Source organism: Halichoeres trimaculatus, unplaced genomic scaffold (genome assembly GCF_033239565.1).
Source record: "Halichoeres trimaculatus isolate MK-OKI-2021-1 unplaced genomic scaffold, fHalTri1.1 fHalTri1_scaffold_6, whole genome shotgun sequence".
NCBI lineage: Eukaryota > Metazoa > Chordata > Actinopteri > Labriformes > Labridae > Halichoeres > Halichoeres trimaculatus.
Window position 1 is genome coordinate 5,702,568 of NW_027437184.1, and position 14,230 is coordinate 5,716,797.

At 36.4% G+C, this 14,230-nt stretch overlaps 1 protein-coding gene across 2 annotated transcripts in view; it reads left to right on the forward strand.

Annotated features, from left to right (window-relative positions):
* The window catches only part of acsl6 (acyl-CoA synthetase long chain family member 6), a 66,006-nt gene that overhangs the window by 24,891 nt on the left and 26,885 nt on the right, over nt 1-14,230 (forward strand). For both annotated transcript variants that reach the window (XM_074671895.1, XM_074671896.1), the window contains exons 3-9: nt 1,902-2,016; nt 3,075-3,139; nt 7,420-7,521; nt 9,318-9,417; nt 9,919-10,097; nt 12,807-12,839; nt 13,828-13,879. In XM_074671895.1, coding sequence (XP_074527996.1) covers nt 1,902-2,016; nt 3,075-3,139; nt 7,420-7,521; nt 9,318-9,417; nt 9,919-10,097; nt 12,807-12,839; nt 13,828-13,879 — 646 coding nt within the window. The remainder of the gene's footprint in view (nt 1-1,901; nt 2,017-3,074; nt 3,140-7,419; nt 7,522-9,317; nt 9,418-9,918; nt 10,098-12,806; nt 12,840-13,827; nt 13,880-14,230) is intronic.

The following is a 14,230-nucleotide window of genomic DNA, read 5'->3' on the forward strand; positions in this document are numbered from 1 at the left end:
AAAAGAGAATATGTCTTCCTGTGCTTTGATTTATAAGTCCATAAAAGAAAGGCTACAACAGAGCACCAAAATGTACATGTCTGTTCAGGATGTGAAATTGTTGATATTTTTTAAATCAGAGTAGTGTTTGAGTTTGGAAACACATAACATTGCAGGACAGTAAACAGGGTGTGAGTGTGTAATGTATTACACTTTACCTTTTTTGAGTTTTATCAATACTTTGATTTAAATGGCCTCCAAAAAATTTAATAAAGACACTACACAACTGTACTTTAAGTGCAAAATCCTGTCACAGGTATTTATTTATTCAATTGAATAGATAAAATAAAATGCGGCAGCTCTTTCTTTAAGAAATAGTATAAAAAAATAATACTCAAAGTTATAAAACCAAGCGAAGTACCAGGTTTCTAGAGTTGTTAAACCTTCCTAGAGTTTCAAAATCTATTTACTTCTGTAATCAGGGGGAAAAATACCCCTTAATGTTTTTAAGGTACACCAAATATGACATAAGCATGCCTCTTAAACTAAAAATTAAACTTTTTTATATGATTGGTATTCACAAAAACACTGTTCTGAAACATACAGATGAACAAACCGACGCAACACAGGCTCTGTTAGTTCAGTTAGTACTCACGGATCCCAAATTAGTTGTAAGTTAGGGGGTGATAATCACAGGAGGCAATGGCAGTCACCGTTGAGCAGCACACAGGATCACAGGAGGTTGAAACAGCAGAGTCCGTCTGACTGGGAACACCGGGGGAAACCACTCTCATGTCTCTCTCCTTTAAACATATTAACGACAGATGAACCACAAAACCAAAATTTATTTCATGGTGAATTAACGTTCAGTCCGTTTTAACAACGAAGCAATACAATGCTATCATAACAGCACGATATCAAGGCGCGTTCATATCGTATGCTACCTTAACTAGCACGTCGCTAACTGACATTACTTATCACGTCTTAATGGTGAATTACAACACACAACAGAAGGTTAACACTTATTTACCTTTTTCGAGTAACAAAGAAGTTATTATCAGGAACACCAGTAGTCCAGCTTGCAGGTAAAACTTAAAATACTCAGAAACAAGCTATTCGTATCCTTCCCAGTATCAACGGAACGTCCTCTTGCGTACATCCGAACGCTACCCTGATCTGCGTCACTTGTCCCACCCCTTTTTTGAAGGAATGATTCCGATTGGCTACTGAGGTTGTAAAACACCAATGAGATTACAGAAACGAATTGATTGACGTTAAACCGGTAATATGTTAGGCTGCACGGCCCATTACACAGACGAACTCCTGTTTTCCTAAATAACGGCTCTTGAAGGAAAGTAACCGTTTATACGAACTTCTAAAATTTTACATGAACTATACAGGTGATATTTATGCATTTTTGGTACATATTTAACCAGTTTAGTATTATTAAATATTTGCTGTTACACTAAACTTCCATGAATGCTTATCCGCTGTGGGTGACTGATGCCCCTGCGTTCACCCTTTTGCTGGTTTACCCAAACCACCATCCCAAACCAAACTCACCACGGCTCATTTCCTCTCTCTGACAGGTGAGCCTGGCACTTTAAAAAGTCATTGTGAAACTTTTTTTGAAAGTGGTGTGTGGCTTTTAGGATTCTTCTTATTTGACAATGAACACCCGAAATCAATGAATCACTGTCGTGCTCACCAGTGAAGAAAACAGAGCTTAGTAATTTAAATACATTTTGGAGGAAAAAAAAAATGATGATTTCATTCTGAGCTTACTTCTAACAGAGTCTTTGAGACTGAAAAGATGAAAATCTTCTTCTCTTCTTTTGTTCTTTTCCATTTTCATGCTAACAGCTGGAGGAATTTGAATAAAAAATCAGTATTTTATGCTAATGTCTGTTTCTTTGTCCCAGCATGAAGGTGGCGGTCGCAGGTCCATGATGGGCGACAGCTCCAAGCTGTTGACACATTACCACGATGATGCCAGGACCATGTATGAGGTCTTTCAGCGAGGTCTCCACATATCTGGTTAGTATGACTTTATGTTATTTTTCTTTATGGATGAAGTGTGGAGAAATTCCCCTCAGAGGTGACATGACGCTATTAATCACAGTTAAACACTGTTAACATTTACCTCATGGTGTATTAAAGCAAAAAACATTTTGCAATCTTTGTATAATCTTGATGCTGAAACCCTGACAAGAGCTAAAAAACTGCCTTTTTCCTTATTTTAATTTTGATGCAAGACACAATGAAACTTTATTATCCAAGTTAAAGTGATAAAAAAAATCTTCACAGAACAAATAAAAGAAGAAATGTTGAATGGATTTTATTTTTATTGCTGCTAATGAAACTTCAACCCCCATGAGCCTTTGCCAGAAATGAGGCGTTGAATTTTATCGGGGTGACTAAGTCTCTCATGGGGGAACTGCTGCAGTTTGATACTCATAGTATTTAGCTTAAAGGCATAACTCCAGGATCGTGTTTCAACTTTTCAGAAAAATGCAAGATTGTTTAGTGGATCTGATCCCAATTTAAAGTCTTAACACTGTGAGACAGCCTGAAAATACAGACCCCACCCACACGCTGCTGGACTATCTTACAGACATTTCTAAACACGTGTGAGCAAAGATAGCTCAGTCTGACAAAACTGTGGTCTGACCATCAAACCTCCAATTATATTCCTACCGGTTGCTAAGGTGATGGCCATGGTTGCTCACAGTAACAGCGTCAGGGCGTTCTTAAAGCTGAGTTGATGAAATGACTGATCTACAATGGAGCAGAGGTGTTCCCATTTTGAATCAGTCAAACCACATCAGCAGACTTTATAACTTTAACACCATGTGGTGGATTTGTTGAAGTGTGTTTTAAAGGTCACTGGTTGTTTGAGTTTGTTTTGAAGCTTCCAAATGATCTTTTTAAATGCAAGATGAACTCCTCTAGCAGGCCATAAGAAGATTCAGAATTTCTTTGAATGCTCTTGCAAGAGAGATCTGTGTAGCGTTGTGTTTATGCTCACTAAAATAAAGGTTTTGTAATGTTGTGCTCTCACACCTCCCTGACCTTTCTGTGTGTGTGCTCCACAGGTGATGGACCCTGCTTAGGCTCCCGGCTCCCCAACCAGCCTTACAAATGGATGTCCTACAAAGAGGTCAGTGCTAATAAGTGCTCATTTAACCCTTCATACCAGCAACATGCACATCTCTTAGAATGACGACGAAAGGTTTTAGTTTCCAGTTTGGTAAAAAAAAAAAGCTCAGTTTAACTGAAATTACCTGATATGAATCCATCGTCTCCAATCCAAGTTTATTTATAGAGCACATTTAAAAACAACAGAGATGACCAAAGTCCTTTACAGCAGCAACAAGATAAAAAAAAACACCAGCCAAACAAAACAATAAAATAACAGAAAAAAACAAACTCTCATACAGGGCCGTGTGTACAGGTAAAAGGTAGGATGGAGCACGCCCATTCAACGCTTTGTAAACAAACAATAAAATCTAAAATCTTAACCTGACTGAAAGCTCATGAAGGGAGGCCAAGATGAGAGTGATGTGCTCTCGCTGCAAATGCAACAAATGCAAACAACACAACAAAACAGAAATTATAAAAGAGATTATAAAAGAGGTGAGTCAACCAAACGGACACAGAAAAGTGGTGAAAGTAAGTCAATGATTATCTGTTTTAACTTCAGTTATGGTAGATATAACTTTGAAGGGGTCTGACTACTGTGTGATATCCTTCATAGTAGTCATTTCTTTATTTACCGGAAAAATAAGTCATCTTATATTTAGCTTTAAGAATCAGTAACGTTAGCATTGAAGCTAAACTTATCATAGCTGAAGGTAAAAAAGAAACAATCATTAATTTTCTTTTACAACTTTTCTGTGTCCGTTAAGAAAACTGTCCTATTAACTTCAGTTGTGTTATGGCTTTTGCAAATGAGCTGACACCTATCACCCACCGTATATCCCTGTGAGGAGGGGAACAGCAACATTTTGGACTGCTGCAGACAAGACAGGAGTAATCAGAATCCGAATCAGAAATAGATTTTTAAAACCAGGGGAAAATTTGGTGTCACCTTTGCTCATCACACAAACACAGCAGTTGGAAATAAATGAAACAGGATATTAAGATAGAACAAGGTAATACAGTAAAATGTGTAATTGAATAAGCAATAAAAAAAAGAAATAAGTTCTAAACAAGGTAAAAAAAAACAAAAACAATTCTAATTTAAAAAAAGAAAAAAACTAGAAAAATATATTTTTACTAAAGAGTTTATCCGTTATATCATTGAATAATAGTAATAATTATAATAATTATAAAAATAATAATAATAATCGATTTTTTTATAATGCACTTTACATTTGTGCACAATAAAAAGAAAAAAAAAGAAACAGAAAAAAGAAAAGAAAAATGCAAAAGAAAAAAGCATAAAAAAAGCATAAAGAAAAAAAAAGAAAAAGAAAAAGAAATTTAAAGAAAAAGGCAAAAAGGAAAAAAAAGAAAAAAGAAAAGAAAAAGCAAAAAGATCAAAAGACAAAGAAAGGTAAAAAAAAAAAAAAAAAAAAGTAAAAAAAAAAAAGAAAAGAAAAAAGACTGTTTTAAAATCCCTGTCTACTTTTAGTCCCAGATTGGTGACTGTGGGTTTGCCATGAGGATTAAGGGACCCGAGGCGGTAGAGGGCATGAGAGGCTCCACTGGGTCAAAAAATAATGACTTTAGTTTTACTGTCATTAAAAGTTTAAAAGTTCAAAGCCATCCAAGCTTTGGTGTCATTCAGACACTTCAACAGTGAGTCACAAGAGTCTGGGACATTTTGTTTCAGGCGTACTAGTGAGTCATCTGCATAAAAGTGAAACGAGGTGCCATAATTTGTAATAATGGCGCTTAATGGAAACAAATAGAGCAACAAGTGATTTACATGCTTTAACCTAAAGAAAATATACATGTGTGATATCTTTAAAGACTTATAAATATTGTTGGACACATTATGATGTGTCTTTCCAGCCTTGTAGTGACATCTGATGAGTTTTAATCATTCTGTTCATATTAGTCATTCAGTGATTCAACCCTCAGGTGTAGTTTGCGGAGGCGTTGTGTAACCTAATGTGACACTGTTGTGCCTAAATTCAGAAAACAAAACAACCTTTAATAAATGCTACTCTGTAATTAAAATCTTAGTCAGCAAGTCTGTAACTAATTATTAAGTTTGTAAACTGTCTTGTGACGTAACATATCATCAGATAATTGTCTTGTAAGACTGGTTTGTACTGGATGCAAAGAGAACAATGAGTATTGATGGAGCTTCAGGCTGCAGCACAGAGCTGCATGATTTGGCTTTGTCATCATTGATGCTGCCTGTTGCTAAGCAGAATACTTTATTTAACACTTTGCTGATCAAAGCGCAACATATTTAAGCACTGAATCAGACAATGATATGAATGAGCATCGGCATTTTAAAAGTCCCATATTCTGCTCCTTTTCTGCAGTTTAATATGGATCATTGATGTCTTTCTGAAATGGTAGTAACATGTTTTGGTCCAAAAAGCCAATAAATCAAGCACAGCAGCACTGTTTCCAGGCTCTCATAGCCCCTCTGTTCAGAACGCTCTGATTTAGTGGGCGTGACCTTCATATGTAAATGAGCCACCGCTGATACCGCCCCGCTCTTCCACGTCACTGAGAGCAGCGCCACGAGCTCCGAGTGCACAATGTTTAGAAAACAGCAAAGCTTGTTTACCGTAACATTACAGGCTAAAACAACACGCTAACAGCAGCTAAAGTTAGCTAAAGCTAACACAGAGACAGGGGGGACGCTGAGGAAAAGCTCTTACATATGCTCCACAGCACACAGCATTTAAAATACTCACATTTCCAGGGTCCCAGGTTTGTTGGTGGATGGTAGGAAATGCGCCTGGATTCAGGACCAGTCTATTCGCTAGCCCTCTGTTGGACTGTCCAAAGTTGGAAAAGCAGTCGGCCGTGAAGTGACTAGCACACACATGAACAGTTTTACTGAGAGTAGCTGGAACATTTCCTTTATAAATGAACTCCAACAACTTAATCTTGTCTTCTTCTGAGATGGGAAGCTTGTGCATGGAACTATGTGGCTGATTACAGCCAAAAACAGAGCAGTGATGGCTCTTCAACTTTGGCATTCTCCTCCCCAAGGGGAGTGGGCAGGGAGGAGGTTTGGGGTTATCTGCTCTGGTGGACTGCTCAGACCAGACTTGCTCCTGATTGGTCAAAAAAGGGAATCGTTGATGTCGGCAAATCTCCAAAATCCAAACAGCTCGTTTTAGGTCAGGATTTTACATTGAAAAGCACTACAAAGTACAGGTTTTGTCATTAAATATCACATTTTGTGGGCTGGGAGGAAAGCCAAAGACCCACACATTTCACTAAAAGACTTAATAAAGTGATTTTTGCATAATATGGGACCTTTAAGTCCAAAACATGCTAAAACACAGTAAAATATCTCTATTGTTGGTATTTTGATGATGTAAAGTTGTTTTGATTCTCTTTTCCAAAAACCACAATCCCAAAACATCTTAATGTATATAAGTTAAACACAACAAGCTGGCAAATACTAGCCTTAACAAGCTAATCTTTGTTATTTTTGCATAAACTATGATTATTTCTCTTTCAGCAGTTTATTTTTTAGAGAATAGCTTGGGCAGCCTTTGTCATTTTGTTTACTTCAGTTGTTGCATTAGGCGTCCATTACTTAGCGTAATAGCTGGCACACATCAAACTGTCATTATCGTTACTTCTCTTTCAATTTCTCCTCATCAGTCTTAATGAAGTACAAATAAAGTGTCTTCTCCTGATGGCCCTGCTGCTGTCTGATGATATGAAACCAGACACGAGCACATTTCAGATTGCACTGATCTAATCTCTGGCAGCTCTGGTATCTCTGCCACTGGAAAACCTCCAGCCTGCCTCGCAGCAGTTTCAGGTTCCAACAGATCCCCGGACCCAGGAGCTAACCGGGTGTTCTTGAAAGGTTATGACAGTGCTTGTGCTGGCAGTTGGAGGGAATTTTTTCTAGACAACTGATGTAGAAATGTCAAACAAAGTCAAACCTAATAACGTAGACGGAGGTGAAGTACGCAGCCTTTCACATGTATTAATAATAACACGTGATGTCATGTCAGGTGGGTGGAGAGGATTTCTCTTCTTTCATCATTCTTCACTCTGTGATTCCCAGGAAAGACAATGAGTTAGAGTGGAACTTTACAGCGTACCGTTGTGACGTCTTTTGAGATTCTGGCAGTTCAGTAGTTAAAGAAAAGAAGGGGAATCATTTCTCCAGAAATAAAAACTGTTGGTGTTTCCAAACTGAGCGGAAATTTTTTGATTGTGAGGCCTCCGTATGAACAATAATAGCTAACCAGCTGGGTTTCTTTGTCTTTTCACTTCTCACAGGTGACAGCACGAGCGGAGCATCTAGGTTCAGGTCTCCTGCACCAGGGCTGCCAACCAAACCCCAACCAATTCATAGGCGTGTTCGCCCAGAACAGACCAGAGGTGACTGCAGATCTCTTTGCCCACGTCTCCATCTCTTCACTATTTACATTTTCTTTCTTGAACCAGAATATTGTTTGCTAGGCCTCTGATTTTAACACCTACAAACACCCCAAAACTGAGCCCACCTTTTGTTTTTTTAGCCTTTTGACTTAGTTTAAGTTCTACAGCTGCCTATTAGGGCCACTAAAGAAATTGAATAGATAAATAAATTTTTGAGAAAAAACTTGAAACCTATAAATCTTAAAGTTTTTAGTGTTGCAAATTTACAACTTTATAAACTAGTAAGTTTGGGAGTTCATGCTGCTTTCTTCTGAGCAGCCCCATGGTACAACAGTGTCTTTCCCAGTTCGAATACTTATCATAATGCGATGACTATATCTTCCTATTGCTGAGTCCAACTTGAAAGTACAATCTGATAAGGCTGTCAGTTTGGTCCATCATGCTGTGTAGCTTCATAACAACCCACAAATTCGAAGCCACATGTAAATCCACGAGAAATCAAAATTTACCTGTCTATAAAGTCATAAATCTGTGACTTTATAAACTAGTAAAATTTTTGAGTATAATTTCTAAGTTTCTTTAAGTGGCCCTTATACGCTGTCTTACAGTTCAAAGGATAAAGTGAAAAATTAAGAAATAAAGATCGAGTTTACCCGTTAGTCACTATACAGTCCATTTTAGTCCGAGTTTGTTAGTTTATAGGGACGGGCGAGTACCGATACCAGGTATCGGTATCGGGCCGATACCAGCCTTATTTCAAGGTATCGGTACTAGTAAAGGCTGCTGATACCAGAAGTGGATACTCGAAGCAAAAAAATCTTACCGTAAGTCCTTCACGCCAATAGTTGGCGCTACATTGCTGCGGTTTGACACCACAGCTAATGTGCCCTAGGTCTTGTTCAGACAATATGGATAAACCAGGGAGAGTTAACATTTAAACTTTTTATTTTGTACTTCAGTTTATTTAGAAAAAAAAAAACTAAAACTGATGTTTGTTATTTGTCACTGTCATTTTATGTATCAAAAGTACAAGTGGTATCGGTACTTGGCATCAGTGAGTACTCGAGGGATTACTCGTACTGGTATCGGTCTGAAAAAAAGTGGTATCAAACATTCTTAGTTTATACACACATTAAACGCAATGTGGGACTTTATTAGTGATCTTGCCTAAAATGTATATATTTGTCTCCTCATAATTCAAGATTATATTAATAAAAGAAGGGTTATTTTCAAACACTGTTTCTCAGTATCTGTGGTCAGGGTGAACAGGAAACCATTTACAGCATCTAACCTGGATGTCCCTGTGAAGACATTACAACGTTTGGACAATTTTTCAATGAGAAACAAGACAAATTTTTCCGTTTTCTTGAAGAAAATGTTCTCTTGGATTTATTTTGTAGTAATTGGGCAGAAGAAAGCAAAGAAAGAAAGTTACATTAGCTCTGATTAGTAGCTGACTGGCAGGACATAACCAGAAAAGTAGTGTTAAAAGGAAAATCTTCTCTCCATTTGCTCCAAAAACGAACACATGCCTTGACAAAAGTCCCATCTTCACTACAGAGTCTCAAAGTGTTCATGGGAAACTGAGTCTTTATCCTGGAAAATCTCTACTGATTCCAAATAGTCCCTCTAAAACTCAGTTTTAAATATATAGCTCATTAGTGACAACCATAAACCAAAATTGATAAATGAATGATTTATGAAGTAACCCCTGTTTCAGTTCCTGTATGACCTCTCATTGATCAATGAATCCCCCCCTCCCTGACCTTTGACCCCTGATATCTGTGTAATTTCAGTGGATCATCTCAGAGCTAGCTTGCTACACCTACTCCATGGTGGTGGTTCCTCTCTACGACACACTGGGCCCAGACGCAATACGGTTCATCATCAACACTGGTAAGAACAAAAGCTCACATAATACACTCAAAAAACTACAAATGCTATCAGGCAGCTATGCTAACAGACACAACAGTATTTGGCTGTCCATATCTTTCATTTTAAGTCATCAACTTTTGAAGCTTGTAGGAGATTTTCCTCTGTGTGTCCAAATTTTTAAAAAGAATCTTCTGTTTTAATTATTTCACATCATATTGTGGGCTTCAAGTATCCCACAATGCACTGAAAGTTATGTACAATGAATTAACACCAACCAGGCATTGCATACTCAGGTGCATTTGACTGAGAGGAAGAAGAGCTCCCCTCACTGGCTGCAAGGAGCACGGAACAAACTCAACATGATACACACTGCATTGGTTTGAAATCCTCATGTGTCTCAATTTGATCACATTTCCCTGCTCCATATCTGGTTCTTTCTGTTTTGTTCTGTACTTTTTCTTTCTTATTCTCTTAATACTCACACAAGGGTGCGTGTGCTCTTGTGTGCTTGTGTCATTCCAGCGGACATCTCCACGGTCATCTGTGACAAGGTAGAGAAAGCTCAGGTGCTTCTGGGTAACGTGGAGCGGAAAGAGACTCCCGGCCTGAGGAGAATCATCCTCATGGATGCCTTTGACTCCGCCCTGGTGGAGCTCAGCAAGAGCTGCGGCGTCCATGTTCAGGCCATGCAAGAAGTCGAGGTATGACACAAAAATGAGCTGATTTGAAGTAAATTAATAAATATAAAATGGTGAATCTTAGGTTACAGCTTAACAAATATCAAAAAGTTGGTGGTGGTTGTCAGACTGAGTGTTGTGGTATTTGTCTGGCTTATACTGGTGATCATTTCTCTCCCTGTCAGCTCCATCACTCTGAAAAAAATGGGGTTTTTTGTGTCAGTCAAACAAAATTTCTCAAAACGTTTATTGTTTGGATATTCTAGACGCATTTTTTGGCACTGATTGGAACTTTTCCATCTAATCATTGTTCAAAAAGATGTTGCATTTGATAAAAATGCTGGAGGAAAAATTACCAAGAGACAAGTGCCATCGGCAGCATCTCCTATAATTTACACTGTATTAAGAAAAAGTATACACATAATTTGATTATATTTTGAAATCAAGGAAAAAAAAAATAGTTTTATGATTTATGGAAAATTGAAAAAGGTGGGATTTTTTTTTTTATTATTTAAGTTCAGATTGTTAAAACTTTTTTCAGGATATGGTTCACAAATATTCTCTATGGGATCTCTTAAAGTGTTGGTCTGAGTTTGCACAGCTAGTTTAAGTTTTGACATGAAATATGTAATTTTTTTTTAAATAAATATTTTTTTTTGAAAAAATTCATAACGAATTACTATAATGATTTTAATGTGTTTTAATCATCTTTTTATTATTTTTGAAAAAAAAATTATAAAAGTAATAATAAAAATAAAAATAAAAAATCTGACCAACCTGGTGATTATTATTATTATTATTATTATTATTATTATTATTATTATTATTATTATTATCATTTTTATCATTATTATAATGATAATAATACAAAAATATTTGTTATTATTTTTTCTATTACAAAAATTCTGACCAACCTTGTGAATATCTTTATGATTTTATCATATTGTTATAAATATGATTATCATAATTATAATTATAAAAAGAATTATTATTATTGTTATCAATGATAATAATTATAATAGTAATTATAATAATAAAAAATTAGACCAATCTTGTGAATATTTTTAAGATTTTATCATCTTATTTATAATAATAATTATTTTATATATATATATTTATATATATATATATATAATAATTAATAATTATTATAATAATATTATTATTTACAATAATAATAATACAAATAATCATAGCAATAATGATAATGATTTAGACCAACCTCATATTTATCATCATATTTATGATAATAATAATAATAATAATAATAATAATAATAATAATAATAATGATAGTAATAATAGTAATAATAATAATAAATTAGACCAACCTTGTGAATATTTTTAAGATTTTATTATCATATTTATTTATAATAATTATAATCATAATAATAATAATAATAATAATAATAATAATAATAATAATAATAATAATAGATGTAAAATCAGAAAACATACTCTCAAGGTTGGTGTAAGAAATGAAGAAATGTGTGCTCTTATTATGAATGGAAAATTTGGTAATAAAGGGGTTAAGACCTGAAATAGCTCGACTGATCCAATAAAACAGCTCCCTGCCATTCTTTTTACTCAAATATTTCTCAACTACACACACATTGTTCATTATGTGGGGACTTTTCTTCAGCCCTGGTGACTGTTTGCTAAAGCTTGAAAATGAATGTCAACATGATCCAAGATAAGTTGACAAGGAGGAGGAATAAAGAAAGTTTTTCTGCTTCATTCTTCAAGGCTGAAAATGAACTGCAGAAAATCTGTTTCTTAAGATTCACAGACTTAAAAAGGCTTATTCACTGTCTAGACTTTTATATACATGTTGAAGATGTCTGTTTTTTACTAAGTGGGCATCAAAGGTCATTCCCAGACGTATTCATGGTTAGCCATGGTTTCTAACTGTCAGTAGGAGCTGCACCGGCGCCAAACCAGCTTACAGTCACAAAACCGAACTCACACACAGGCTCAAACTCAACAAGCAGGCAGTCAAAACAAGATTTTATCAGCTGCACATGATCAAACAGAGGTGGGTTATTTGGCATGTTAGGTGAGATATCAATCTTCCCTTTTCGGTGGCTGCACACCATTTGAAACCGGGACATTTCACAAACACAAAATCCCACACAGGCAACACCAAGAACAACATGACGAGTTTGAGTGTCATGTGTTGTCATGTTTCTGTGGAAGCAGTGGGTAGTTCTGATAATTTCAGTGCTCCTTTCATTCCTGTAACTATTAACAACTCATAACAAACACAAGTGTGGCCAGAAGATCACAGCTGTGTCTCTTATAATAGAGATAAAAACAGATTCTTTTGACTGATTTCAAAGATAGAAAACACTTAGCAAACACTAGGCTACACCAACACTGCAGGTGAGTCTCAGAAAGTCTGCACAGTTACAGGAAAACAGCTGACTGCTGTGTGTGTACATAGCTGTCATTACTCTATGATGATCAGCCCTCCAGAGGTATTTGACCTGAGACAGTGTGATAAACATGCAGGTCACGTGGTTTACCATGTGACTTCAAAGAAACTAGAGGCCTTATGCACAATCTAGATTCAGCAGAAATAAACAAATAAACATCAGTTTTCACACAGCCTTTGGGGATTAGATGATAGATCTCACAATCTCTGGTCAAGATTGAGTGTGTCATGGGAAACAGCCAAATATAACACAGGTGTCAGCTCACTGACTATGTTTGTCTGTTGTGTTTTTTCTTTCAGGCTCTGGGCAGAGAGTACCACAGAAAACCCATAGTAAGTCGGGATTTTTTTTCCAGTGTATGTAAATGAAGATGTTCAAGGTTCACAATTTTAGCAAAATGTTCTAGAAGTGATGCTGTAAAAGTCAATCAGCCTCATGTAAATATGTTTTCATGCAGACGTACATTACTAAAATGATGCACATTGAGAATATCAAACTTTTTCATTATTAGCTGCTAGCATGCTAACCTTAGCCTGATGCTTAGAGCACATGGCAGGGTGAAGTTTGTGGCCGTTGAACAGTCAGTGGTTTTTTAGATTTAATCAATTTAGATGGCTATCAACCAACACATTTCAGGCCTGTAGGCCCCCTAGCTATTAATTTTTCAGTGACTAGGGGGCGCTGTGGAGCATGTATTGACATGAAAACACAGCAGACATAAAATTTCATGCATGGATAAACTTTGGACAAAATTTGGTAAGACTTGAAGCATGTTGAAGACACAATTGGGCAGATAGACCAGAGAAATAACACTAAACCTCAGGGTTCGGGTGTTGGATGTTTTCACAAAGAGACTTGACTCATGTAAAGCCTATTCTTTTACAATAAATTGTAAAGTAAACAAATGAACGGTGCTCCTGCAAGCTTTTCAATTCATTCCTCTGCCCCAAATAAAACATGCATCTGTAATATGAGATCTTTTGGCATCGTTTTAATTTTTCTGGTGTTTATTGATAAAACACAAAACACTGACAACACCCTGCCCTCCCCCAGCTATTGGGAGCCAGCCAGCTTAGCTAATATTATCCCTCTTATCAGCACAGAGAAATTCGCTCTCCAGAGTTCAAGAGAGTTTTTGACAACTTTGATGTGAACCATGCAGAAACTACAACTGCTGGTGACTTTGAAATAAAAACCTGTTGAATGAACAGTCTGAAGCTTTTCTCTGCATTAGCGTCTTTGGGTTATTTTGAAGTGGGAGGGAATTAATGATGAATAAAATTTGTGAATAAATTCACCAATGACTGTTTTTTTCTGCAGCCGCCAGCACCAGACGACCTCTCTATCGTTTGTTTCACCAGCGGAACCACAGGTAAAAACTGAGAATTATACATGAAATGTCTTTCATTGAGAATTTATGCTGAGAAATGAGCAAACCTGAGAACAAGGGCAATACAGCTTGCAAGCTGAAGTTATTGTCTATCAAGTCCTAAAAGTGTCACTATCACACTCTGTCATCTGTTATTGAAGTCTACATTGAGAGCAAATAACATGAGATTATTTTTAATGCTTCTCAGTTAAACCAAACTTTATTTATATAGCTTTAATACAGCTAATTAGCCTCAAGAGCTTCACCTAAAACAAGGGTCTGCAACCTGCAGCTTTGAATCCTCATCCTCTTTAACTCCTTTGCGGTGTCTTCTTGTAGCTTTTAAAAACATTT